The sequence below is a fragment of the Sinohyriopsis cumingii genome, chromosome 15, assembly GCF_028554795.1.
Source record: "Sinohyriopsis cumingii isolate HCF-2022 chromosome 15, ASM2855479v2, whole genome shotgun sequence".
NCBI classification, from domain to species: Eukaryota; Metazoa; Mollusca; class Bivalvia; order Unionida; family Unionidae; genus Sinohyriopsis; species Sinohyriopsis cumingii.
The window spans coordinates 51,633,023-51,658,223 of record NC_142975.1 but is presented as its reverse complement, the minus strand read 5'-3'; the positions used below and the strand labels follow the sequence as shown (position 1 = coordinate 51,658,223).

General features: G+C 37.0%; 1 protein-coding gene and 1 long non-coding RNA gene across 2 annotated transcripts; both read right to left on the bottom strand.

The window, feature by feature from the left end:
• Positions 1-9,587: 9,587 nt before the first annotated feature.
• Positions 9,588-15,642, bottom strand: LOC149781792 (uncharacterized). Its single transcript, XR_016414529.1, has 2 exons — positions 15,506-15,642; positions 9,588-10,511 (listed from the first exon to the last, which is right to left on the bottom strand). It is a non-coding gene; the product is annotated as an uncharacterized LOC149781792 (long non-coding RNA).
• A 687-nt stretch (positions 15,643-16,329) lies between these two features.
• On the bottom strand, positions 16,330-24,126 carry LOC149781791 (uncharacterized). The gene is made up of 3 exons (XM_089935012.1): positions 23,873-24,126; positions 16,875-16,992; positions 16,330-16,388 (listed from the first exon to the last, which is right to left on the bottom strand). Exons 1-3 carry the CDS (start codon positions 24,101-24,103, stop codon positions 16,330-16,332), a joined length of 408 nt encoding a protein of 135 aa, XP_089791138.1. The 5' UTR covers positions 24,104-24,126.
• Between the last annotated feature and the right edge of the window lie 1,075 nt (positions 24,127-25,201).

The following is a 25,201-nucleotide window of genomic DNA, read 5'->3' as shown; positions in this document are numbered from 1 at the left end:
ATATACAAATGTTAAAATACACTGTGCATATTTTTATGTATCTTTATATTATCGATGTTGGGGGTCAGTACCGGCCTTAGCAAAAGCGGGGCCCAATTTGGATGGTTTGCGCGGGGACCCCTAGACTTACGCACGGGGTTCCCTGTGAGCACGTCATTTGGAAAAAAACAAAACCTTTTTACAGTTTTTATATGATATTGAACGTAACATTTTCTTCCGTCGCTTTGAAATTACTAACTAATAACGTGGTGCATTGTACATTGGCCGCAAACGGTGGTGGCAATTGACCTATAAAGGATACTTTGCAAGTTTATTATCGAAATTATAACTATGTACCAGAGGGAAGCCATTACAAGTGTATTTGAGTGAAAGGTATTTGTGCAAACACGGATCGGCACTAGAAAATTGCTTGTTTATCAGTCCATTCAAGTTGTGTCTTGATCACGTTGATAAAGTGCTCAAATTTGAACTACTTAATTTTGATTGGATGCGGTGGCTTGCCTCTGCATCCAATGAAATTCACAGATTTCTCAGAAATATCTGCTCGATATGCCAAGGTGTAGATAGAGTTATCGGAACCTTGGGTAGCAAAGATGCCTACTGAGTTGCTCACTCGAGTCTATATCTCTGACATGATTTTGGCGCTGCTTCACGTACATTAGGAGATAGGCGATAGGGCCTTCTCCGGGTAAGGAATGTTAATTTGCCCACCGCATATATTCTCCCAAGGCATAAAACAATTGTTTGGACTAAAATATCTGTCTCTGATGTTACTTACTCGATCATAATACAAGGTACAGCGTCCCAGCCTACCACGGTTAACAAAACTCTGGCAGAGCGAACATATCAGTCCCAATAGTAAAGGAAGCATGGAAGGAATTTGGCGTTTATCCCCTGTCAAAGGGATATCATTCTTATCATGGTGCAACCTTGATGGGCAGATAACTTTTACAACTTTTACTACAACAAATTAAAATAAATAATATATATATATATATATATATATATATATATATATATATATATATATATATATATATATATATATATATATAAATTTGTCCGTAGTATCCATACCTCTGATGCAGTGTAATCATGTAAGTAGAAATGTATATTGGTAAAAAGACAGTTTCTCCGATTCGAATTTCATCAGTCCTTCTTCTAAGGTCAAAGACGGAACCATATATACACAATCTGAAACGGGTGTTCAAACTAATACTTTCAGGACAAGTGTGTTAGGATTAAGATTTATGCATAGAAAGGATAGATAATCCTCCTACTGGACTTTTAGAACTAATATCGATTCAGCCTCCGATTGCTCAAATTTGTTCTTTACCTCTCTGCTGTTGAATCAGGTACTGAGCTGAAAACTTTCAAATGAAAGATCAAATCAAAACAACTTAAGCATCAGCTCAAGTAGTTTAAAGTCGCGATAGAATCAGTGTTCTCTGTTTATTAGCTTCATATAGCAGGCATATATAAGTGCAATCGAATGTTATCGATTCGGTCGGACGCATCTGATATAATTGCAATCGAATGTTATCGATTCGGTCGGACTCATTTGGTCTCAACTTATCCAAGCGTTCTGAGTTGAGCCCTAGATACGAATGGCCACAAAAGGGATGAAATGAAGATTTGTAGACCAGAGATTCGGATAAGCCTACTTATGCAATTAATTGGTTATCCCAGCCTCCGTATTATGCTGATTTCTCTTGACGTATTTCAACAAAACGTATTCTAGTGGTTGAAGCATGCTCCAAACTCTGGGAGGTCAAATAAAGGGTCAAGGACGCGATATTGACAGCAGACGATTGACTAATTCATTTGTGGAAATACTACGCATCTACCGATATGTCCTATATAATAATTCTGTTTATCCTGCATGTTTGCTGCAACCCTCTCAACTAATGTTGCCTAAAGTTGTTACAAAACTGTTCTGGCATCTCCAGATGGGGTTAAAATAAATATCTTTAACAGGGCATTCATTGCCATCATCGGTCATCTTTCTACAACCAATACTTAAACAAGCCAAGCTGTCCCTCCTTTTCCCCGATTCGTCAATGCGAATCTAGTCATTCCCTCTTCAAGGAGTCCAAAACGTATGCAACATGCAATATATCAGACAATGCTCCAAATCAAAATGGTTTGAAAATTGGATATTACGGTTTGCACATAGACGAGACTATATTTTCAAAACTACTATCTGTTCAGCCTCCGATCTCTCACATTTCTTTTAAATATTCTCTACTGCTGGAACAAATGAAAGTCTACAAATCTCTAATAAAGGGTTCAAGACAATTTTTTAAATTTAACCTTTCTGAATAAATCACAAAGAAGGATCCATGTCAAAATCCTTTGAGGAGAAAATTTTATGTGATCTGATTAGTAATCTTCTTACGAGAATTTGTATCACTGCAATATATTTAGAACCCAATTTCTCGAAATCGGATGGAGGTTCTTCTAAACTGTGAAAAAGATATGTCACTGAGAACTGTCAAAGACATGTTTTAATGATTACGTGTTTCAAGCAGAGCTGGAGGTGCGGTGGCTAAGGGATTAGTGTAAATTGTTGATATAATCGGTTTAATATGTACCTCATTATACATAGCTAACGTCCAATCGGATCCTCCTATTTCTCTTATTCCTCATGACAAATTTTGTCAATGCTTGTTCGTGAAGTAGACTGAGAGGAATGGGGGCTTAATGTATGGAGGCATTGAAAGATGTGGCAAGGAAATTAGATCGTACCAAAAAATAACGAGCTTAAAGCATCTCGTCTCATAGGATTTTCACCTGGACCCTTGGTTAAAGTTTTATTCTTACTGATATTGTCGACTCCTCCAGAGTATTAAAACAAACTCGTTAAGGGACAAACCTATCAGGCGTAATCAAAATCGTCTGAATAAGCTTCCATAGTTTTAACGTGTCCAGAAATTGAGTACCATCCACATCGAGAAAACACGAGATTGGTCGAATCCTTGAGACGTATATAGAGGGTCTCAAGTGGGTAATGATTTAATATTGAATTTATTCAACGAGTTTCATAAATTTAATATTAAATCATTACCCATTTAAGATTCATTTGATCGCATTGTTCTTATTTCAGTGAAAAGTATTCAGATAAAAAGAAGATCGAATAAATGTCTTCATTCTGACAAACGTTACACCTTTCATTTTGTTGTGCATAAAAAAGAGTCTCAAACAAAATTGAACTAGTATTAACGTTTAAAAGAAGATTATACTTTTCTTACAAACTATAAGTCAAAGAACAAGCGTCCTTCGGAATAAACAGAACATTTTACACAGGCAAAATCATTTTCAACACAGAATGTCCAGTGATGTCGCATTGATTTATGCAGTACCCGCTAGAATGCAGTAGACGATTCATAATTACGTAACTTAACCGGTCACTTTCACAACTAAACATTACATTGTTGCAACTTTCATGTGAAAGAAGGTTTTCTGGATGCAGAAATTCCCATATTTACTGTAATATATTTGTGACCGGAAATTTGCAGTATCTGACTTAGAACAGCAGACTACAGAATATGTAAACAAATTTCATTTTGAACTGGAATTACATCACATATTTACCGCGTAAACATGCAGTGGTTGGATAAACTTCTGTCAGTTTGGAGACCAGTTTATGTGCAGAGTATCAATTCAAAAGTGTTCTCCATGGTATGGCAGTGTTAAGGACCAGCTTCGCACTGCTAAAAAAGACCGCCGTAAAGCTGAGAGGCGTTGGCTTTCCACCAGACTCCCTAGTCATAAGCAAATCTATGAAGCCACTAAAAAGAAAGTCACAAATATAATCCACGCAGCGAAATCAGCCCACTACAGCACTAAGATCATGGAAAGTTCCTGCTGAAAAGAGCTCTTCGAGATTACTAACAAGCTAATGTCAAGGAACAAATCTACACCACTTCCAACTATCTTCTCTCCTGTCGACCTTCCTGACATGTTTGCAAATTTCTTCCGCGACAAAATACAAACCATTAGAGATAAGCTTGACATCACAATTTCCATTGAATCGTCGCCACCATACAGTTGGGAAACAAAATTTTCAGCGGCAACCATTAGCAGCATTTGAACCTGTCTATATGGATTTCGTACGTACAATCCTGATGAAGAGTGCACCAAAGTCATGTGAACTTGATCCAATTCCAACAGCACTGCTGCTTGAGTATTGCCTTCACTAACTGATGTCATTAATACCTCTCTCTCATCTGTGGAATTTCAATCATTTTTTAAAACTGCCATTGTAAAGCCTCTGCTGACGAAACCAACACTAGAACATAGCGATTTAAAGAACTACCGCACAGTTTCTAATATCCCATTAATATCAAAAATCTTAAAAAGGTTGTTTTATCCCAGTTTGTATCTCATCTGAATTCAAACAGTCTTTGTAGCAATGTACAGTCTGCATATCGCCCTTGCCACAGTAGTGAAACTACTATTCTAAAAGTAATTAATGACATTCTCTCTGCTTTGGATAGCGGAAAGATCACAGTCCTCACCATCCTTGATTTGTCTGCAGCATTTGACACAACAGACCACGATATATTACTTCACCGTCTCCACGTGTATTTGGCATTCATGATACAGCCTTACTGTGAATCAAGTCATACTTGATCAACAGGACACAAATTTTTTCTGCAAATGGAATACACTCCAGCCCAGTTAATCTACTATGTTGTGGTGTTCCACAGTGGTCTGTTCTTGGACCTGTTCTCTTCATTCTGTACACTCAGTCGCTCTCAAGTGTCATAGATCATCATCCAGTGTCTCACCAATTATACGCTGATAACACCCAAATATACAAATCGAGCCACCTAACTGAAGTTGATGCTACCATCCAAGGTGTAGACAGGTGCATGTCTGATGTGAAATCATGGATGACATGTAACAAGCTGCAGATGAATGATGATAAAACTGATGCCATTCTGATCACAACACAAATACTTTATGAATTCACATCCTTTACCTCAAACAATAAATATCAGCAACACCAACATTCAATTCACACAGTCAGTACGAAACCTAGGTGTTACTCTGGACAGTACTCTCACATTGCACCAACATGTCATGAACATATGCAAGGTTGCATATCTTGAGCTGAGAAGCATCAGCTCTATTCGCAAATATCTTTCAGCTGATGCCACTAAAACACTTGTGCGTTCATTAGTACTTTCAGGACTGGACTATTGTAACTCAGTTATGTCTGGTTCATCTCAATATCTGCTCCAGAAACTTCAAAAAGTTCACAACACATCTGCTCGGATCATACTTAGAGTACCACGATCAGAGCACACCTCCCCGCTGCTCTGTACCATACACTGGCTATCCATTCGATCCAAAATCAAACACAAAATTTGTTCTCTGTGCTACGTTTCACTGTTGGACTCTAGTCCAACATACCTATCCGACCTAACCCATGTGTACACACCTGCAAGATATTTACATCCCTCTTCTGACAATCGTATACTCATTATTCCCACCATTAAAACAAAGTAATATGGACAACGTTCTTTGGCATACTAGGGCCCAGCAACGTGGAATGAATTGCCCACTGAACTTAGACACAGAGACACGCTGATCACATTCAAGAGGGCTCTCAAAACTCACTTATTTCGACTGCAAGAACAAACTTAAAGACCTAATAATGTTTCCTACCTTATCTATTTTCAGCATGTTTTTTATGTTTTCTAATTTCATGGTGTTTGTTTTTGTAATCATATCATTATATATGTTTTTATGTTATATATGTTGTCTAATGTTGTAAAGCGCTTAGAGCTTCTAAAGATTAGGCGCTATACGAAGTCCTCATGATTATTAGTATTATTATATATTCGAATGCTGACTTAAAACATGTGTCCCAAAACGTAGAGCTGAACTACGTACTTCGAATGTACAAGGTACAACGTACGTTTGTGATTCGAGCCCAATTTTTTTATATATAGTTTTTTTATTAAAGATTTGATTACGCAGCTGAAGCTCGAATGCAATAGAGGTGTATTTATCTCAGAAGATATTGATGCTATTGTTTGCATTACTTTGCGCTAATGGGTGTTGCTAATTGCGCAGATACAGTAAAGCTCCTTCAGAACCAAATACATAATATTGAACGTTTCTGTGATAAAAGTAGTGAATCTCAATAAAACGTAAGTATTGTTTCTGGAAATGTGGACTCTTTCAATGCAAACGGAAGTTTAGTTTTCAAAGAAAGACGTACTTAGTGTGAGTTTTTCTACAAGTATGTGGGTCTTTTTTCACCCCAAAGTTGGTTTGGACAAGAGCAAAGCAGAATCTAACGGTTCAAGCGAATAACGCAACTTCAAGGATTTTGAACTATCCGAAACGATTTGGCTGTTTTAATGAAGAGGATGATTTTAATTTTGTCGATTCTGTAGTAAAATCAATTGCATGCCATGGGTCAGAAATTTGGGTGTATGAATTTAGTAGAGATATTGAAATTGTGCAATATAACTTTTGCAAGCAGGATTTAGTTGTTCCTAAAACTACCAATTATGCGATATTGCTAGGGGAGTGCGGAAGATACCCTCTTTGTACCACATACATTTTGCGATGTATTAAATACTGGCTGAAGGTTGTATGAATGCCTTTAATTCGTTACCCACACCAATGCTATTTAATGTAGAAAATATATGATGAAACTAGTCATGTCAATTGGGCCAGCAATGTTTAATACATGTTATTTCGCTTCGGCTTGGGTACGTCTGGTTAAATCTAGATGTTGAAGACGAAGAACAATTTGTATCACTATTTTCGCAATGAATTAAGAATACGCAGGGGCGTATTAACCATTAAGCAGACTAAGCACGTGCTTAGGGCACCAGGGCCAAAGGGGGCACCACAAAGTTGAGAAAAGGGTGAAAAGAAAAAAAAAACGAATGAAGATTTGTAAAAAAATTGATAAAACTAGTACAAATGGATCATAATGTTCTGTTTCTTGATCATGTTTCACCCTAGGGTTATCTTCCCAGGTGTACGTGGAAAGGAGGGGGCCACCAAGATTTGTCAGTGCGTAGGGCACCAGTGAGCCTTAATCCGCCCCTGAGAATACGGCATTCCTATCTGGTATTAGCAATTCACATAAATGGCGTGTATTGTATCATGTACGAAACTGAATTAGAACAACAACAACAACAAAAAATAACTGTTATGTGGATTATCATATTTTTGCAGAAGTTACCTGCTCAGTTTAGGTACTCAGCACATAGGCTGCCTGGTAGGCATAGTAGTAGTGAGAGAAAGAATAGGTACAGTGAATTACGCTAGAAAAATAATGTTTATTTGGTAGAAGATGAATTTAATTTTGTGTTGGTCCAGCTCATTACCATACTTATTATTAATATTATTATTATTATTATTATTATTATTATTATTATTTATTTATTTATTTATTGATTTACTATACACTAAATCCATTATTTTGCTTAAGATACCCTTGATTTACTATCCGAGATAAAGATTTAGACATTATGTAGGCCTATTCACATGCATTCCCAAGAGCGACAATCATGATTATCGTGTTGTTCTTGCATAGTTTTACTTATTAATTAAGCATGTATATGTACATGTTACTGTTCATAAAATATATATTATTGTTTCGTATACTTCAGACTGAATGCATGAGAAAAAGTTACGAGACGTGTTATCGATTCATTTGCATTTCCCTTGCATACTTCTCCAAGTTTATAAATGAAAGACTTTCTGACTGTCGCATCATCTCACTCGTGCCAGACTTGAAAGATTGTGATAGACTCTAAGTAGACTCTATATTTTCCAAAATAATTTAAATTTGTTTGTTTGTTTTTCTAATATTATATAGCTTTGCTGACTGCTGCCCGCACAAAGATTTATCAGCGCCATATTGAAAAAAGTAAGTCAATTTCGTACCTTTAACCCATCATGCACCGCGGCATGAAGAATACTGCATGTATTTGTTCTTTTGGAGGGAAAGTGCTTCTCAGCTAGCTTAGACTATGCATATCTCCTTGCAGTGATGTCCTTATGCCATATTGGTTTTTATAAGGAAATCTTTTCAAATCAATTCCAGTAAGATTTACTCCCCTTGGGTACTCTTCTACATAACAGGATTGTATTTTCAGTTTAAAACTGATTAATATGGAAAGGTTTTGTTTTACTGCTGCTACAGGATTATTCCTCCTTTTTAAAAAAATATTTTTTAAATAATTATTTCATTTCTTTACTTTGAAATTAAATTTCAAAGTCAACCACTGTTATTTATTACACAGTCTTTAGAATGGTGCCAGAAAAATCACCGCTCCTTCGGCCTAGTGGTTAGAGCGTCCGGCTCAGATCCGGGAGGTCGTGGGTTCGATCCCCGGCCGAGTCATACCAAAGACTTACAAAAATGGTACTAACAGCTGCCTCGCTTGGCGTTCAGCATTAAGAGGTTAGTGTTAGGACTGGTCGGCCCGGTGTCAGAATAATGTGACTGGGTGGGACATCATGCTACATGTCTGCGGCATGATGCCCCAGTGCTAGACGTCACTATAAACTGCCACATTGCAGACATCGTGGCGATATGACTGAACAATTGTTAAAGCTACGTTAAAAATCCAAATCACACACATAACAAAAATCATAAGTGTCTTCAAAAGTGATTATCAGATTTACCAGTTTATAATGTGCGCACAACTGCGATTGGCGAAGAGATATATTTGTCCTCGCATAATGCGCCAACAAAACTGACTCAAGCTTGATATTTGTTGCTGTTTTTTCCCCCTCTTCTTTTAATAATGAGTTGTTTGAATACTTTGCGACGGCAGTGGGGGACTACAGCGTCCACAGCTGAGTATCTATCATACATTAATCAACAATGAGGACCCGGATTGATCTGCGTACTATGCGATGGAAGTCTGGGACCACAGCTGTGTGTAGAGTGTATATAAATAAACAAGTTCATTGTCTGATGCGATGCCTGCACAAATTACGCTTTTTCTAACTACTAGAAATATTGCAATACAATTCGTTTCCTTTTAAAACCATTTGGAAAGAAAGATGTCTTTTCTGTCTTTGGCATTAGGGTGTTTACATGGTTTTCTTGTTGTTCTAGGGTTTAACGCCATTTTTCAGCACAAGATAGGCTATACATGGCGGCAAGTATAACTGGTGGAGGAAGAACCCTGGAAAACCCAGGAAAGAACCACCGACCCACGAGAAGCTACTGGCACGCTTTCCCACGTACCCACGCTAGCCGAGCCTTGGACTCGAACCCACGCAGACAGAGGTGAGATGGCAGTGATCCGTAACGGTGAGCGCTTTAGACCACTCGGCCACTCGGGGCCCCCGTTTACATGGTGTACTTTACGGTTAAAATACAAAAGACTGTATAGTTGGCAGGTAGTTAATGTGAGAATTAGTGATATACAACAATTTTGGTCAGACGCTATTCTTTCCTTTTTTCTTCAGGCTACGTGTGCTTTTTAAGTTCATAAAGATTGACACAGCATTTGATCTTCTTTTTATAGGCCTTTAAGTAATACAATCCTGATTTCAAGGAAATCCTGAAAGAAACTGGTGAAGTGGCATAAAAATAGAGTTATCTATAATTTTATTAATGATTCCATATCTCAACATTCAATCAATGAATATGTTTAAATTTGTAAATACATTCTGAACAGAAATTATACATGCGATTCACTCTTGTATTATCCTTCCGTACTTTTACATCTGCGACGCAACATCTGTATAACGCTGAAAAATGCACGTGGAAACTAATAGGATATGTTCTTGGTATCTTACTATATGAATGCACGTGGAAACTAATAGAATATGTTCTTGGTATTTTACTATATGAATCATGTGGAAACTAATAGGATATGTTCTTGATATCTTGCTATATGAATGCACGTGGAAACTAATAGGATATGTTCTTGGTATCTTACTATATGAATGCATGTTGAAACCAATAGGATATGTTCTTGGTATCTTACTATATGAATGCATGTAGAAACTAATAGGATATGTTCTTGGTATCTTACTATATGAATGCATGTGGAAACCAATAGGATATGTTCTTGGTATCTTACTATATGAATGCATGTGGAAACCAATAGGATATGTTCTTTGCATCTGACTATATGAAACCAGTATGATAGCTTGCTGGACATTTCATTTCATCCCTAGAAAAGAAACATCAGTGCCTGTGTATTACAAAGACGTAAGCTTGGTTAAATACAATAACGTTAATATTACAACATAAAATCCTGTGCTATCTTTACTTTTTAAGCCCTTGGTTTCGCCGTCGGAGTAACGGCAACGTATCTGAATAAACGTCTAACAAAATAAACCTGGAAGACAGACGTTATGATAAATAGAGCGCAATGTAGAATTGCCCAATATTGTACGTAGTTCCTGTTTTGAAACGCCATATACAAATCCCACGTCCAATTCATCTTTTTATTAGTTTGGTATTTCCGAACTTCCTTTATAGAATCCTCGACGCTGTTAATGGCGACCTGAAGAAGAAAAAAACCCAGAATATAACAGGCACATTGGCCATTAGTGACGGAAGTAAACAGTAAAGCAAGTGTCTATCGATGGGACTGGCGCTCTAATAGCAGAAAGTAATGTCCAAGAATTCAAGACCTATTCTTCTTTTAAACTGCTAAGTGTTTAAGTCTTCTTTTATATTTTTTGTGATGACAACAACTTAGATGTTAGTGCAGTGGCAGCCGTGTTAAATTAACATCTTCACCATTTTGATTTCTTGCGAGCTAAAACATCACTGAACAAGTGTTGATGAACATCCTATGTTAATACGACAATCCAATGAGCAGGAGTTTTGATAGTAAGACTGGTTGTCAGATCAATAACATCAGTATGGCTGTCCAATAACAAGATTTTCAAAATGACCATTATGACGGTGTTATTTAAAGTCAAATAGGGAACAATATAGACCGCTCAGGTGGCCTATGGGGTCTGAGTGTCCGCCTCAGATGTGGCAGGTAGTGGGTTCGAACCCCAGCCAAGTCATACCAAAGGCTTATTTTTAAAAGTGGTACTAAGAGCTGCCTTGCTAGGCGCTCATCATTAAGAGGTTAGTTTTAGGCTACGTTAAGTCTTTGTAACATTCCGTAAGCCTTCAGATAAATTTGTGGATACCATACCATTATACCCCACCATACCACACCGGTTGCCTATTGGATAGAGCGTCCGCCTCGGATGCGGAAGGTCGTGGGTTCAATCCCCGGCCGAGTCATACCAAGGACTTACAAAAATGGTACTAACAGCTGCCTCTCTAGGTGCTCAGCATTAATAGGTTAGTGTTAGGACTGGTCTGCCTGGTGTCAGGATACAGGATTGGGTGGGACATCATGCTACATGTCTGCGGCATGATGCCCCTAGCTAGACATCACTATAAACTGACACAATGCAGACATCGTAACGATATGACTGACAAATTGTTAAAGTTACGTTAAAAATCCAAATCACACACACACACACACACACACACACACACACACACCTCACCATATGTGTGCATAAATGCGCCTGCGTGTACTGAAACATTTCCTACAAACCAAAAGAACTTGTCATTTACCAACTGACCTCCATAATGAATTTGCCAACAAAGTGTTAATGTAGAGAGATAAAACATAGTGCGGGCTTACCCGTAACATAGGGCAATCTTACGCGTAACATAGTGCGACCTTGCCATTTTATCATCCATTGCATCTTAAAGAGTGTTCACGATTAGGTTTAGATTGTTATCAATACTTTACGACAAACCTTCTATTAAACCACAATGATCGTACTTTTTGGAGCACTAACCGAGATAAATCATGGAATACCTTTGTTTTGGGGTAGGCTGCATGAATACATTTAGGACGCAGCGTCGGGAACAAGTCCCAGTACAATGTAAACCAAGGTACAATATATCTTCCTTATATATCTAATTTTTAAAGCTAATTGATAGAAGATCAAGTCCGTGACAAAATTCAGCCAAAAGCGGACCGATATTTTTCCGAACCCTTAAAAACTATAATGGACCAATTGTAGCCATTTTTCTTATTATAACTGTCACGGAATTGTATAAATTCTTTTATTTATTAAATACATATACTCGGGTTTCGTTTTTTGTGTACAACTATACCTGAGCATGATTTATGTATATTCTATAAAGATTTCGAAATAGTGAGTTCTGTTCATCCTATGCCATACATGCAAAGTGCTTTCAATAGGAAGAACCGAATACTTCCAGTGCACAGACATGTATTGCATTACGGAACATCTTGTCAGTGAGCGGTCTACTTTAAGGACATGCACATCTTCAGCTGAAGAGGTAAGTGAGGTATTAATTTCTTGTGTATAAATTGCAACTATTGTACTACCACGTTGATTTTTTGTATATTTTCTATGTAGCTTCGGCTTCCCTAGTATCATGCAAATATTTTCTATTCTTGTTTGTGACTTAGCAAGAGAATTATATTAGCGCTATATAAAGTTGCATTTTTAAGAAACGTTGAGTACTTTAGGATTCTTGTCGGGCACGGTTGGGTTCACTTCTGAACTTGTGCATTGTTTTGCAATTATTGTGCCGATAATGTAATCTTTATAGCTTATCATATATAACGTAATTACATTTTATCGTATATACCCGTGCCATGCATAGTACACGGTTTTATATGTATTTTCAGCTAACCACTGCATGATATTAATGGTTTATCTAAAGTGTCATACGGGTTCTAAGTAGAAGTTCAATAGTCAAAGAAAAGGATGAGATGGGCTTTTTGAGACATACAAATGATTCTTGGATTTGATGTTTTTATAAGTTCAATGTTACTTGGCTGATTCATTATTGTCCAAAACCCTGCGTAGCCGATTTTCCTGTATTCAAATCTGTTTTCATGAACAGGTTGGACTACCTACAGGGGCAACTAACAAATTAAATTAGGGCTATTGGTAAATGGTTATAGTGATAGGGGTCAAACAATATAAGACATCTTGGTAAATGGTTATAGTGATAAGGGTCAAACAATATAAGACATCGACCCTGCTAGCTACGATGAGAAAGGTGCGGAATCTCAAAAACACCCCCACATCGTAACTATAGGGTCGGTGTCTTATATTGTTGGACTATGGGTCCAATTGTTATAATGTCAGTCTTTGAACTCCCTCCTCGCAGTTACTAGTTCCATTAACCTATAGCATTAAATTCATTTGCAACGAGGCGCAGTTAAATAGCTTTGTAGCCCCATTGTTCTTTCTGGTAGATCTGGAGGTGTCCCAGTTTTGTTTCAAAGTCAGGTCAAAAATAATTATTTATTTTCCAAAAAATACAAAGATTTGCTATTTGAGTCTGTCAAAATCAAATTCCATTTTCAAAATAAAATATAACCACCCCATATATATATATATATATATATATATATATATATATATATATATATATATATATATATATATATATATATTAATCCTGAATGCTTATGTTTTAGTGTTTACTTTACTTTGCACGTGACTGTATTTACATAAGTTAGTAAAATGTAGTTCTCAGTACAGTTTACACAAAATAAAAGCAGCTAGGCCTGGTCACTTATTACGTCCTGACCAATGGACATTTTCGCTACATTTACAAACTAAAGCAATTACAATTATTGCTGAGGAAACATCATAACTAAGAAGGTAATAAACAATATACGTTCGTGGAATTTGTCGTTTGACTGGTACATGTACTTCGAAAGGCAGAATGTATGCATAGCAGCTTAGAATATTAAGAATTAACGGTTATAGTGGATTTCTCCTTCAGTTTATTTAATGCATATTCGAGCAAAAACAAACACGAAAATGGCGGATAATATTTATTCACGTTGTGGTGTTGAAGTGGGTGAAAATCCATGAACTATCTAGTCGAGTCACGTGACCAAAGCCATGGAAATTTTCAAATGAGCAAATGAGTGAAACTTTCATCTGATTGGCTGACGTATCTGACGGAAAAGGCAGCTGTGGTCATGCAGTTTGAAATGGCCACTGCATGTAGGTTTGTGTTATTCCATGTGAATTTACAAGTAATCAGACACTGGATTTGATCTGAAAATATTATGTACATATCGCCAAGTGGACCTTTCAACGGTCCATAACTTATGAGCAGCGATAAATACCGCTAAGTGTCTAAAATGTTCACTGATATGATTCGAACATGTACCACCATGACGGTCAATTCTGCGCGTCGGGTATTTATGCGCAACGATACGTTGTTTCTGTAAACATTTGATCACGTGCACTTTTAAGTCAAAAATCCATTTTTGTATCAAGAAAGAACGATCGTACTTTAATTAAGAAAAGTGGTGTTCATAAGTGCACGCAAATATCCCACATTTCGATTCGAGATACGTATGAAAATGTGATTTCTAAATGTCAACATGAAAACCCACTCCATGACTTTCTTAAACCTGTAACCCAGAAAACCCTTATTACTGTGTATCTTTTAGAATCATACAAATACATATATTATATAAAAGATGGAAATGTATACCTTAAAACAATTCTGCTTCTTAATTTAAGTTTCCAATTTTGCAAGAAGTTGTCCCACACGTACTAAAACGTCTGCTACCCAACGTGTCAACTTACCGCTACAACGGGATTATCAAGAAATTCCAAAGCGTATAGTCTGTTTCTACATTCTCTAGTAATTTTCCCAATAAACAATATGTCAACATATTACATCCTATTCATTGTTGTTTTTCTTCCACATAATAGCTCCTTTTTATATAAAATGTTGGACTTTACTAATTTTTAACAAGATTGATTTAGTTTGCTTAATATATCGTGCCATTTATTGTTTGTAACACTAGCTATAAACCTGACCTAATTATTCGACTGAAATGCTGACAGAAACAGTCAAAAGTAAACTATTTCGTTTCTGTAGCCCGATAGATAAACATTACATCTTTTCAAGCTGTGTGCAGAATAGGTCGACATATTGCGAGTCACGAAAACACGGGGGTGGTATCCCATGTGTCCAAAATTAATATTATTTTGAACAGAATATTCAGGCGACAATTGCCTCTTTTCAAATGGTATGCATTGCTGTATTTTATTTCCGTCAATCGGTCCAATTTGGTATGCGTTTTGCTTCAATATTGGAAATGAAAACCTTGGTGCGCAGAAATACCCGACATAATTGTATGTCTTCATCCATTGGCCTCAGTACAGGTATAGGGCCTGATTTATTGAACAAGTATATATAGTTTATGTGTGTTTTTGGCTGGATCGTGACGATGATCTAGCCTTTAATTTTAACCACAGATTGTCTGATATTTTATATTTTATTTCTGAATAGCATTACACTAAGTCGGTTAGAGTTAATGGACTTTGGGAGAGGTGACAAAAGCCGTAATAAAATTCACATATTATTCCCAAGGAAGAACAGCTTTATGTTATATATCCATCCATGACAGCTGATAGATAAAATGAACCCATAAGTCACTGACGAAATTATAATACGTACCGTGAAGTTTGACACCATCAAGTGAACTTCATCTAGCTCATCGGCGTATTTTTCCCATTCAGACATGACATACGTCACCAAGTAGATATACACTAATATGGGGGAAAAGCGGCTTAACGTGTTGTCTATGCATACTGAATAGTCACCTAGAGAAAGAAAAGTATATGTAACACAATCAAACTAAATGAATCTAGCAACAAGCCAGTCAACTAATAGGAAACCGAAGTGACTGTTTAATTTATTTATAGTTCTTCCCGCCATCCCCTCCATACCAGAAACAATTGTTTATGTTCATATTTACATATTTTTCTATCTATAAATATGCATGTTTGTCAGTATACATATATTCATCTACGTATCTACCTATCTATGTAACTAGTCAGACAGCCAGCTATAATATTCTTGCATCATCCCTTTTCTTTCTAACCTCCTATCGAATTTAAAAACGAAAAGACTTCAGTGATATAAAGAATGCACAACATTTGGTCATGTCATTCGTTGATGTATAATATCTAACCTGACGAACTGGCACTCTCAAACACTGTCAACTTGTTGGCGTTTCGAATCAAAGGCAGTTCCTTTCATACAACGATCGCCATATTTGCATCGGCGAGTCTACCCTTTCAAGCAACATATGTGATGTAGTTGATCATCTTTGATAATCCCAATAACTCCTTATAGATTGGACTTACTTCTCCTTTGAACGCTTGTATATAAAGGTTCTTACTTTTTATTTGTCCAGTTTGCTTAAGAAATATTTTAATATTGCAAATAGTGGACGCAGACGACACGAGAAAAGGACAGTGAACGTGCCGTCTGCTAGTTTACTTTGGGAGTTTCCGTTTGCTTTGAGGGGCCAAAAAGTCAACAGTGTTAGGGACTCCTTGGCAACAATTAGGTTAGAAATTATAAATCAATGACTGAAATGACTAAGATTTTTGCATGTTCTATATTCTTGATGCTTTTCGTTTTAATATCAGTGGGTGGGTACAAGCAAACGGGATGATGTGCTAATACAGTAACAAGCTAGCTAGACATGCAAATACAAGGAGAATAAAACGATGGAGAGCTTAGCCAAGCAGAAACAGGGTTAGCGTGTATTGATGTGCTTATGACATTATTGTGCATGTTAGGTTAAAGAGAACTTTCCGTATGTCAATTGATGCATAAGCCACCTGTCTCTCCATCCGTATGCCTCTTTAAGCCCTTATGTTTACCTGTCTACCTTCATATCTGCATTGTCTGCTCGCCGAACAGCTTTTAAATATGTTTGTCTCTATCAGCAAACACGTATACAGGTAAGCTACAGATTAGTAAGAAATAGCTATACCTGTACATAATGTATATGTTGGGATCGAGTTTAACTTACCTGTTTCTGCCACTAATATCTCGAAATCCCCATATGGTGCATTTTCTTTTGAATCTATGATTGTCTGGTTAGGATCTTTGAGGAAAACATTGAGATTTCTGTCACCACCTCGTAGTACCTATAATATTAAAAGTAGTAATTCAAATTTAGTAACACCCATTGTTACGTTTATAGATTGAAAAATTAATGTAATGTACATTAGATCCGAAGGAAACGTGGAAGACACAATGTGAGTACATAATATAAACGCATCTGCTACAAATGCTGAGTTGTGTAACTGATAGAAATATGGATTCATAATTGGGAAGAAACCATCCGAATTTTCGATGTAGAAATGTTTGAGGTGCGACAAAGTGTGCTATGTTATTTGTATTAAACTTAATTTAAAAACAAAAACAAATAATTAAATGAGTGTTATGATGTATGGGTCGACTGGCTATGTGACAGTGACGGTAAGAATGTAGTTAATGTGCAGTGTTAGACTTGTTGTCCGTATCTGACGACTTGTACAGTCTGGACTAAGATTCGCAGTTTTTTCTATTTTGAAAAATACGAACACAACCCGTATGAGGCGTATGAGTCTTCTTTACTCGTCTGATTCCTAAGTTTTCATAACTAGTATCGTAATGTTAAGAGTACGTCTGATTCCTAAGTTTTCATAACTAGTATCGTAATGTTAAGAGTACGTCTGATTCCTAAGTTTTCATAACTAGTATCGTAATGTTAAGAGTACGTCTGATTCCTAAGTTTTCATAACTAGTATCGTAATGTTAAGAGTACGTCTGATTCCTAAGTTTTCATAACTAGTATCGTAATGTTAAGAGTACGTCTGATTCCTAAGTTTTCATAACTAGTATCGTAATGTTAAGAGTACGTCTGATTCCTAAGTTTTCATAACTAGTATCGTAATGTTAAGAGTACGTCTGATTCCTAAGTTTTCATAACTAGTATCGTAATGTTAAGAGTACGTCTGATTCCTAAGTTTTCATAACTAGTATCGTAATGTTAAGAGTACGTCTGATTCCTAAGTTTTCATAACTAGTATCGTAATGTTAAGAGTACGTCTGATTCCTAAGTTTTCATAACTAGTATCGTAATGTTAAGAGTACGTCTGATTCCTAAGTTTTCATAACTAGTATCGTAATGTTAAGAGTACGTCTGATTCCTAAGTTTTCATAACTAGTATCGTAATGTTAAGAGTACGTCTGATTCCTAAGTTTTCATAACTAGTATCGTAATGTTAAGAGTACGTCTGATTCCTAAGTTTTCATAACTAGTATCGTAATGTTAAGAGTACGTCTGATTCCTAAGTTTTCATAACTAGTATCGTAATGTTAAGAGTACGTCTGATTCCTAAGTTTTCATAACTAGTATCGTAATGTTAAGAGTACGTCTGATTCCTAAGTTTTCATAACTAGTATCGTAATGTTAAGAGTACGTCTGATTCCTAAGTTTTCATAACTAGTATCGTAATGTTAAGAGTACGTCTGATTCCTAAGTTTTCATAACTAGTATCGTAATGTTAAGAGTACGTCTGATTCCTAAGTTTTCATAACTAGTATCGTAATGTTAAGAGTACGTCTGATTCCTAAGTTTTCATAACTAGTATCGTAATGTTAAGAGTACGTCTGATTCCTAAGTTTTCATAACTAGTATCGTAATGTTAAGAGTACGTCTGATTCCTAAGTTTTCATAACTAGTATCGTAATGTTAAGAGTACGTCTGATTCCTAAGTTTTCATAACTAGTATCGTAATGTTAAGAGTACGTCTGATTCCTAAGTTTTCATAACTAGTATCGTAATGTTAAGAGTACGTCTGATTCCTAAGTTTTCATAACTAGTATCGTAATGTTAAGAGTACGTCTGATTCCTAAGTTTTCATAACTAGTATCGTAATGTTAAGAGTACGTCTGATTCCTAAGTTTTCATAACTAGTATCGTAATGTTAAGAGTACGTCTGATTCCTAAGTTTTCATAACTAGTATCGTAATGTTAAGAGTACGTCTGATTCCTAAGTTTTCATAACTAGTATCGTAATGTTAAGAGTACGTCTGATTCCTAAGTTTTCATAACTAGTATCGTAATGTTAAGAGTACGTCTGATTCCTAAGTTTTCATAACTAGTATCGTAATGTTAAGAGTACGTCTGATTCCTAAGTTTTCATAACTAGTATCGTAATGTTAAGAGTACGTCTGATTCCTAAGTTTTCATAACTAGTATCGTAATGTTAAGAGTACGTCTGATTCCTAAGTTTTCATAACTAGTATCGTAATGTTAAGAGTACGTCTGATTCCTAAGTTTTCATAACTAGTATCGTAATGTTAAGAGTACGTCTGATTCCTAAGTTTTCATAACTAGTATCGTAATGTTAAGAGTACGTCTGATTCCTAAGTTTTCATAACTAGTATCGTAATGTTAAGAGTACGTCTGATTCCTAAGTTTTCATAACTAGTATCGTAATGTTAAGAGTACGTCTGATTCCTAAGTTTTCATAACTAGTATCGTAATGTTAAGAGTACGTCTGATTCCTAAGTTTTCATAACTAGTATCGTAATGTTAAGAGTACTTTCTTTACTATATTTTCATCTTAAAGTACTCTCCATCATTGAATGATCGCCCTAAGCTTAGGCTATTTCGAGAAACATTCATATTATGTTGTGTTTTTTCTTTTCTTGGCAGACAGAGCTGGTCTTCTTCGTCCATCTTCTTCCACTTCTTCAACATCTGTCTCTGAGTGATAAAATTAAGACTGGGACTCCATCAGGTTGGAAGTCTTGTACTAATTATTCTTTCTCCAACTGGAGCAATTATATTAAAAGAAACATAACAGTGCTCTACTTTCAATTAGTTTCATGCGTCTTTCCTAAAAATATACGTAAGCCAGGCGTTGTACAGAAGAAACGAACACGACACCCTCGGGTCGTGGGGTTTAGTTTTTGGTGTCAACAGTTTCAACGATACAAGATAAAAGAAAAACAGGAAAAAAGCCTACAAAGAAACAGAACAAATACTTAAATATACAATACTACAAACAAGACAAATACGATACACAACCCTCACGCCGGTATTTCAATATATAGCAACAAGATAATACAAAAACGACCAGACACGAAGACCCTACACATTCAGACACCATGATTCTCGTGAACTGTATTCACGACTAATAGGCGTAGACGCAATGAAAAAGGTGTCGTTAATCCAGAGACGATACGACGAGCGCCTAGGGAATTTATTAAATGCATGGCGCTCGACGTTATCGTCCCCTTCATGCGCCTCTGGCACTGATCGATCACTTACTCACTCACTCTGGTTTAGGCATATTCCTATATCAAGAGCAAGATGGTGTAAAAAGAGTCTTTGCTTACGCGAGTCGCGGATTGAGACCCAGTCCATAACCTCAAGTTTTTGGCGTTAAAATGGACCGTGACTGATAAATTTCATGACTATCTTGTAGGTTATTCGTTCGAGATGGTCACAGACAGCAAACCACTGACATGCGTCCTTTCGACGGCAAAGCTTGACGCTACAGGGCATAGCTGGGTTGCAGCTCTACAAAAGCACTTCTCTTGATGGTCAATCAGTCAGACAGCTTGTGATCCAAGAGTCATACCGAAACCTGGCCCTGAAAGGTATCCATAACGATCTGGATCATCAGGGCAAGAAGAAAACACTCTGGTTAGCTAGGAAAAGGTTTGCATGGCCTGGACAGTGGTCAGGAGAAGGGCGTGAATCGCAAGGTGGAGTCTTGTGAACGGTGTATACGCAGAAAGACCCCTGTTAGGGCAATGACTGAATTAACCCCAATTCAGACCACTCGCCCTAAGGAGCTCATCTGCATGGACGTTTTGTCACTAGAGCGGTATAAGGGGGAGTTTGAGAGTATCTTGGTGATAACTGATCATTGCACCAGGTATGATCAGGCCGTTCCTTTCCGCAACCAAATGGCTCAGACTACCGCTAAAGCCCTGTATGAGCACTTTTTTTCCTCCTTATTACAGTTGTCCGGAAAGGCTTCACAGTGATCAGGGACGTAATTTCGAGGGAAGGGTTATAAAAGAGTTATGCAAAATAGCGAACATACAGAAGTCTCGCTCCTTCCCATTTCATCCATAGGGAAATTGTGCCTGTAAACGTATAAATAGAACGCATTAAAATGCTAGGGACATTGGAGGAAGAACAAAGACAAGATTGGAAATTGTACACTGCTCCAATTGTCCATGCATATAATGCTACTAAGAATGATTCCACTGGATTTTCAACTCATTTTCTTATGCTTGGGAGGCACCCCCGGCCTTCGGTTGACGCTTATCTGGGTACCGCACCAGGTTGTGGCGATGCTGATGCAGAGCCTAACACTTACGCGGAAAACCCGAAAGACCGCCTCCAATTCGCGTACACAGCCGCGGCCAGGATTCGAGCAATAGTCATGCCAAGAACAACGTCCAGTACGATAAGAAGGTCCGAGAGTCCAAACTTGAAGATGGGGACCGAGTCCTAGTGCGCAATGTTGGATTAGAGTGGAAACAAAAATTAGCCGACAAGTGGACCGAGGATGTATATCAGGTGTTATCGATCCCCCATTAAGATATGCTAGTGTACAAGGTGAGAATATTAGCAGGTCCGAAATCTGTACGTACATTGCATCGTAATATGCTTTTGCCCTTTAACTATATTCTTTGCGATCCAGCTCCCATGAACTAGGTTCGGAAGAACCCGAGTGTACAAAACGTAACCCCTTCAGAGTCCAGCTCTGAATCTCTGAGTTCTGATTCAGATAGCGACATGTATGTTATACCACACAGACAACCCGGTTGGGTCGGGAGGAAGATTGTTCGATCCCGTGACCACTCCACACGGACTGCCTCGGATAGTAGACATCGCTGTTTGATCGACCCCCATATTAGCCAGCCTCTTGAAAGCGTAACCTTTCATAATGGTGTGTCTAGGCAATATGAAAGTAGTTTAAATGAACCAACAACTCATTGTTCTACTTCCTCAAGTACCTAGCATGAGAGCAAAATTAAAGGGAGACCCAGAACGTCAATACATGAGATTAGTTAAGAGACCACCAGCACCACAGGTCTCACGGCAAGAATTACGTCAGCAACCGGTAAGGAGTTCTACCAGAGACCGAAAACCACCTGACAGGATAGGCCAGGGGCTGAATTTGCAGACGATTTACTGCGTGTGAGATAATGAGATCCATCCGTATCTTTCGGGAGTTCTCTTTGCTTTTTATTTAGCAGGTATGGGTGATTCTGAATATCCCATTTATTGTCAATCTAACACAAACCTATCAATATAGGAGGCAGTTTGACAACATTATGTAAGTAATTGAAGTTTAAATTTCAGTGGTTGTAAATATTCAATTTTTTAATGGGCAATTTAACTTATTAAGCTCTGTAGTTCTGTTTATTTTTTCTTTTCCTGCATGTTGATATATGTGAATAACAGTCATGCATTAATGTTTTTACTTATTTCGGAACACACGATGTATATATAGTACCACTGATTGGTTATTTGTTTCTGTACATTTGTAATTTTTTAAATATTTTTTTGTGCTGCAGGCACAAATTTGTTAAATATCAGGAGACATTTACATTTAGGGAGGGAGTATGTAACCCATGGGCGTGTTTGTCATGAGTGAGCCCGTGAGTGAGTAATGATCGATCAGTGCAGGAGGCGCATGAACACCATACACTTAATAAATGCCTTAGGCGCTCGTCGTATCGTCTTTGGACTAACGACACCTTTTCATTGTGTCTATGGTGACGAATACAATTTGCGAGAATTGAGGCTTATGAATGTTTAGGGTTTTCGTGTCTGTTTTTGTTGTTGTTGTTTTGTTTGTGGTTTAATTGCTTATCCACCATCTTCCATCCTGTCGTGACTGTACGGTGGGTGCCATTGTTGGCATCATCTCTAGCGAAGTCTTTGCACAAGTAATTATCGTTGGGCCAAAATATCAACAGAAGACGACATTCTTCTTTGGGGTAACAGAAAAACTCGTTTTTTTCGGGATATTTGCCTGTATTGCATTTTCTCTTTTATAACAGATTTCATACCTTAATATGTGTACAAATAATTACAGGTAAATAAACTAAATGTCTTTGGTTATGTATGTAGGAATTTAAAGAATACATTTTTCAAAATGCTGTGCAGTTGACTCAAAAATGTATAATGCTTCTGAGTCATATAAAAATGGCTTAGATGCATAAAAGTTTAAGTAATCCATAAACGGGCAATTGGTTCATATTGATTTACGAGAGTAAATTTTGGTTGTTTACATTTCTGTCTTGTTTTTGCTGATAACTGTGTCACATTTTTAGTTTTCGTGAGACGGCGGAAAACTAGCGTACTCCGTCGTAGCCAACCTACGTACCCTTTCCCATGATGCACCACTTGCATCAGACGGGATCCTCGATGTTTTGTTCGCTATTAAGAACTCCACTATACGATTAGCATATTTTAGTAGCTATGATCATATGATATAGACTCGACAATTTAGATAGGGTACCAACGAATGGCTTGAAACATATGCATACAATTATATAGTGATTTGTGCAGTGCATTGTGGCGTAGTTCAGTTAAGCGCTACATAAGCATCGCTATGTAGATACGGTCACTCACCTTGTCGACACCTTACATACACATAAAATGGCTGCCACGCTATAGTAAAAACGTAGCAAAGATGTAACGAATCTTTGTGTTAGATATAAGTAGTCTACAAAGTTTATAACCATTGTAAGAGTTCTAAATTGATGGCATTTATACAACTACGAGAACTGGCGCAGTACCATTCCTCTAGGCAAATATTAATTGTACAATATAAAACATTGGTTATAACACGATTTCAGTGATATGTACACAAATAAATTTCAAACTGTTGTCATTATTATTGAAGTTGAGGATTCAAACAATATTAGAAATTATATATATATATATATATATATATATATATATATATATATATATATATCAAAAAGACTTGACAGTACCTTGTAGGTCACTTCCAGGTTTGCGCCCTTCCGTGCCTTTTGGTAGAAACATTCTTCTCTCCCAGCTCCCACCTTCACCTCAAACTGATGGCGAGCCCCGGGGAGGCCGTCGAAATCGAAATCATCTGCCTCCTCGCCAATAACAGTTTCTGAATACAGTGATTTAAACTGAAGAAAGCAGACGAGGCATTGAAAGAGACAAGTGAATGTTAAATTGGTCTTACTGTTCATTATAATGTGTGGTTCGCGTCACGCTTTGCTGTATCTGTATAGTGCTACTCTTCACAATCGACTCAAACGCATCCACTATCTGGTAATTTACTCTTTTGAATAGAATTCTTACGCCGACCAGCTTGGTGGACCCGTGTTTAAAAGTGTAACAAAAAAGTTCCAAACACTCGGACTTATTTCTTTGTTTGATGTAATGACTAGCTAAATTAGTTCATTATATGTCTGGGTTGTAATTTGAAGTAAGTAAAAGTCTTTATAAAAGGGTTAATGAAATAAAAAGAAAAGTACTTATATTTGACTCGAGGCAATCTCGCTATTTTTCTTTTGCATTTGGTGACACGTCATTTTAAATGGTTGAACAGCATTTACACTTAGGGCTGATTTTCAAACACAGTGGCTTATTTTGTTTAGCAAACAGAACCGCTGTACATTCTTAAAAGCCTTCTTTGTTCCATACAAAAGAATAAACCATTTGTCACTGGATTTACAATCGAAACATTTTGCTTGTACTGTTGTGTCTGTATTGTTATATGGGCTATGATCTCTGTGATGATTTTTAGCGATAATAGTCGACACAGTTTGCATAGCTTTCTTACGAAAAGATTTATTTTGGAAATGTACCTCAATGCATAGAAAGGCTGGTAGGTTTTCTTCAAGACTTTTCATCATGATTATAGCTAGTATGGTTTGCTCGTGGATTCTTACTGGATAATTTCGTAAAATTTCAAAAATATTGTATGCTACAATGTTACGGATACTGGCTAGTTGTACATAACATTTTAAATGGATTTTTTAAAAACAATTTGTGTGTGATTGGGTCTGAGTAATGTATGGTTATTGCAAACAATTTGTGTGTGATTTAGGTCTCAGTAATTTATGGTTACTGCAAACAAATTGTGTGTGATTTAGGTCTCAGTAGTTTATGGTTACTGCAAACAAATTGTGTGTGATTTAGGTCTCAGTAGTTTATGGTTACCGCAAACAAATTGTATGTGACTTGGGTCTCAGTAAATAAATGAAAGAAGAGATTGAAGTGATTTCAGTTTCTGATCCTAATCACCACCGGTTGCCATTGCAACTGCAGCATCAACAGCAAGA

Excerpts from the sequence above, each read along its gene's own strand:
- LOC149781791 (XM_089935012.1), bottom strand. The coding sequence starts at position 24,103 with ATGAACAGTAAGACCAATTTAACATTCACTTGTCTCTTTCAATGCCTC. Across the intron at positions 16,993-23,872 it reads ACCTGGAAGTGACCTACAAG|GTACTACGAGGTGGTGACAG; the intron begins GTACTGTCAAGT and ends TTAATATTATAG. Across the intron at positions 16,389-16,874 it reads GATATTAGTGGCAGAAACAG|GAGTCCCTAACACTGTTGAC; the intron begins GTAAGTTAAACT and ends ATTGTTGCCAAG.